The following is a 793-nucleotide window of genomic DNA, read 5'->3' on the forward strand; positions in this document are numbered from 1 at the left end:
CCCCCGTGTCACTCACCCAGAAGAGCATGTTGAAGAAGAAGAGGACGTACTTCACCGCCGGGCTGACGAAGGAGAAATCCTCCCCGGGGGCACCGCGACCCCTCGCCACCGCCGCTCGCCTCGCCATAGCCGAACCCAACCGAACCGCACCGAAAGCAGCCGAAACCCAACCGAACCGCACCGAAGGCAGCCGAACACCCAACCGAACCGCACCGAAGGCAGCCGAACACCCAACCGAACCGCACCGAAGGCAGCCGAACACCCAACCGAACCGCACCGAAGGCCTTCAAAACATTAAAAAATATCCCCAAATTGAAAAGTCCCTCAAAGCATTAAAAATAAAACACCCTCAAGACATAAAAAATAAAAAAAAATAAAAATCAGTCAAAACATTTTAAAAATTCCTTAAAACATTAAAAAATACCCCAAAACATACAAAATCCCTCAAAAAAAGAAAAAAATTAAAATTTAAGACAGCAAAACAGCAAAAAGAGAAAAAAAATCTTAAAATCCCTCAAAATATTAAAAAATCCCCCAAAACATTAAAAAAAATCCCAAAATTTTAAGAGTCCCTCAAAGCTTAAAAAATTTTTAAAAATCAGTCAAAACATTTTAAAAATCCCTCAAAGCATTAAAAAAAAAAAAAGTACAAAAATCCCTCAAAACATGAAAAAATTATTAAAAAATTTAAAAATCATTCAGAGCAGTCAAAAAGGCCCCCAAACATTTTTAAAAAATCCCCCAAAACAAACATTTTTAAAAATCCCCCCAAACATTTAAAAATCCCCCAAAA

The 793-nt window shown here is 38.8% G+C and overlaps 1 protein-coding gene across 1 annotated transcript in view; it reads right to left on the reverse strand.

The window, feature by feature from the left end:
• TSPAN33 (tetraspanin 33) overlaps window positions 1–266 on the reverse strand; it is a 6072-nt gene extending 5806 nt beyond the window's left edge. Inside the window, exon 1 of the mRNA XM_014960739.1 lies at window positions 17–266. Coding sequence (XP_014816225.1) covers window positions 17–127 — 111 coding nt within the window. The 5' untranslated portion in view covers window positions 128–266. The remainder of the gene's footprint in view (window positions 1–16) is intronic.
• Window positions 267–793: the final 527 nt, after the last annotated feature.

Source organism: Calidris pugnax, unplaced genomic scaffold, assembly GCF_001431845.1.
Source record: "Calidris pugnax isolate Ruff unplaced genomic scaffold, ASM143184v1 scaffold490, whole genome shotgun sequence".
Taxonomy (NCBI): domain Eukaryota; kingdom Metazoa; phylum Chordata; class Aves; order Charadriiformes; family Scolopacidae; genus Calidris; species Calidris pugnax.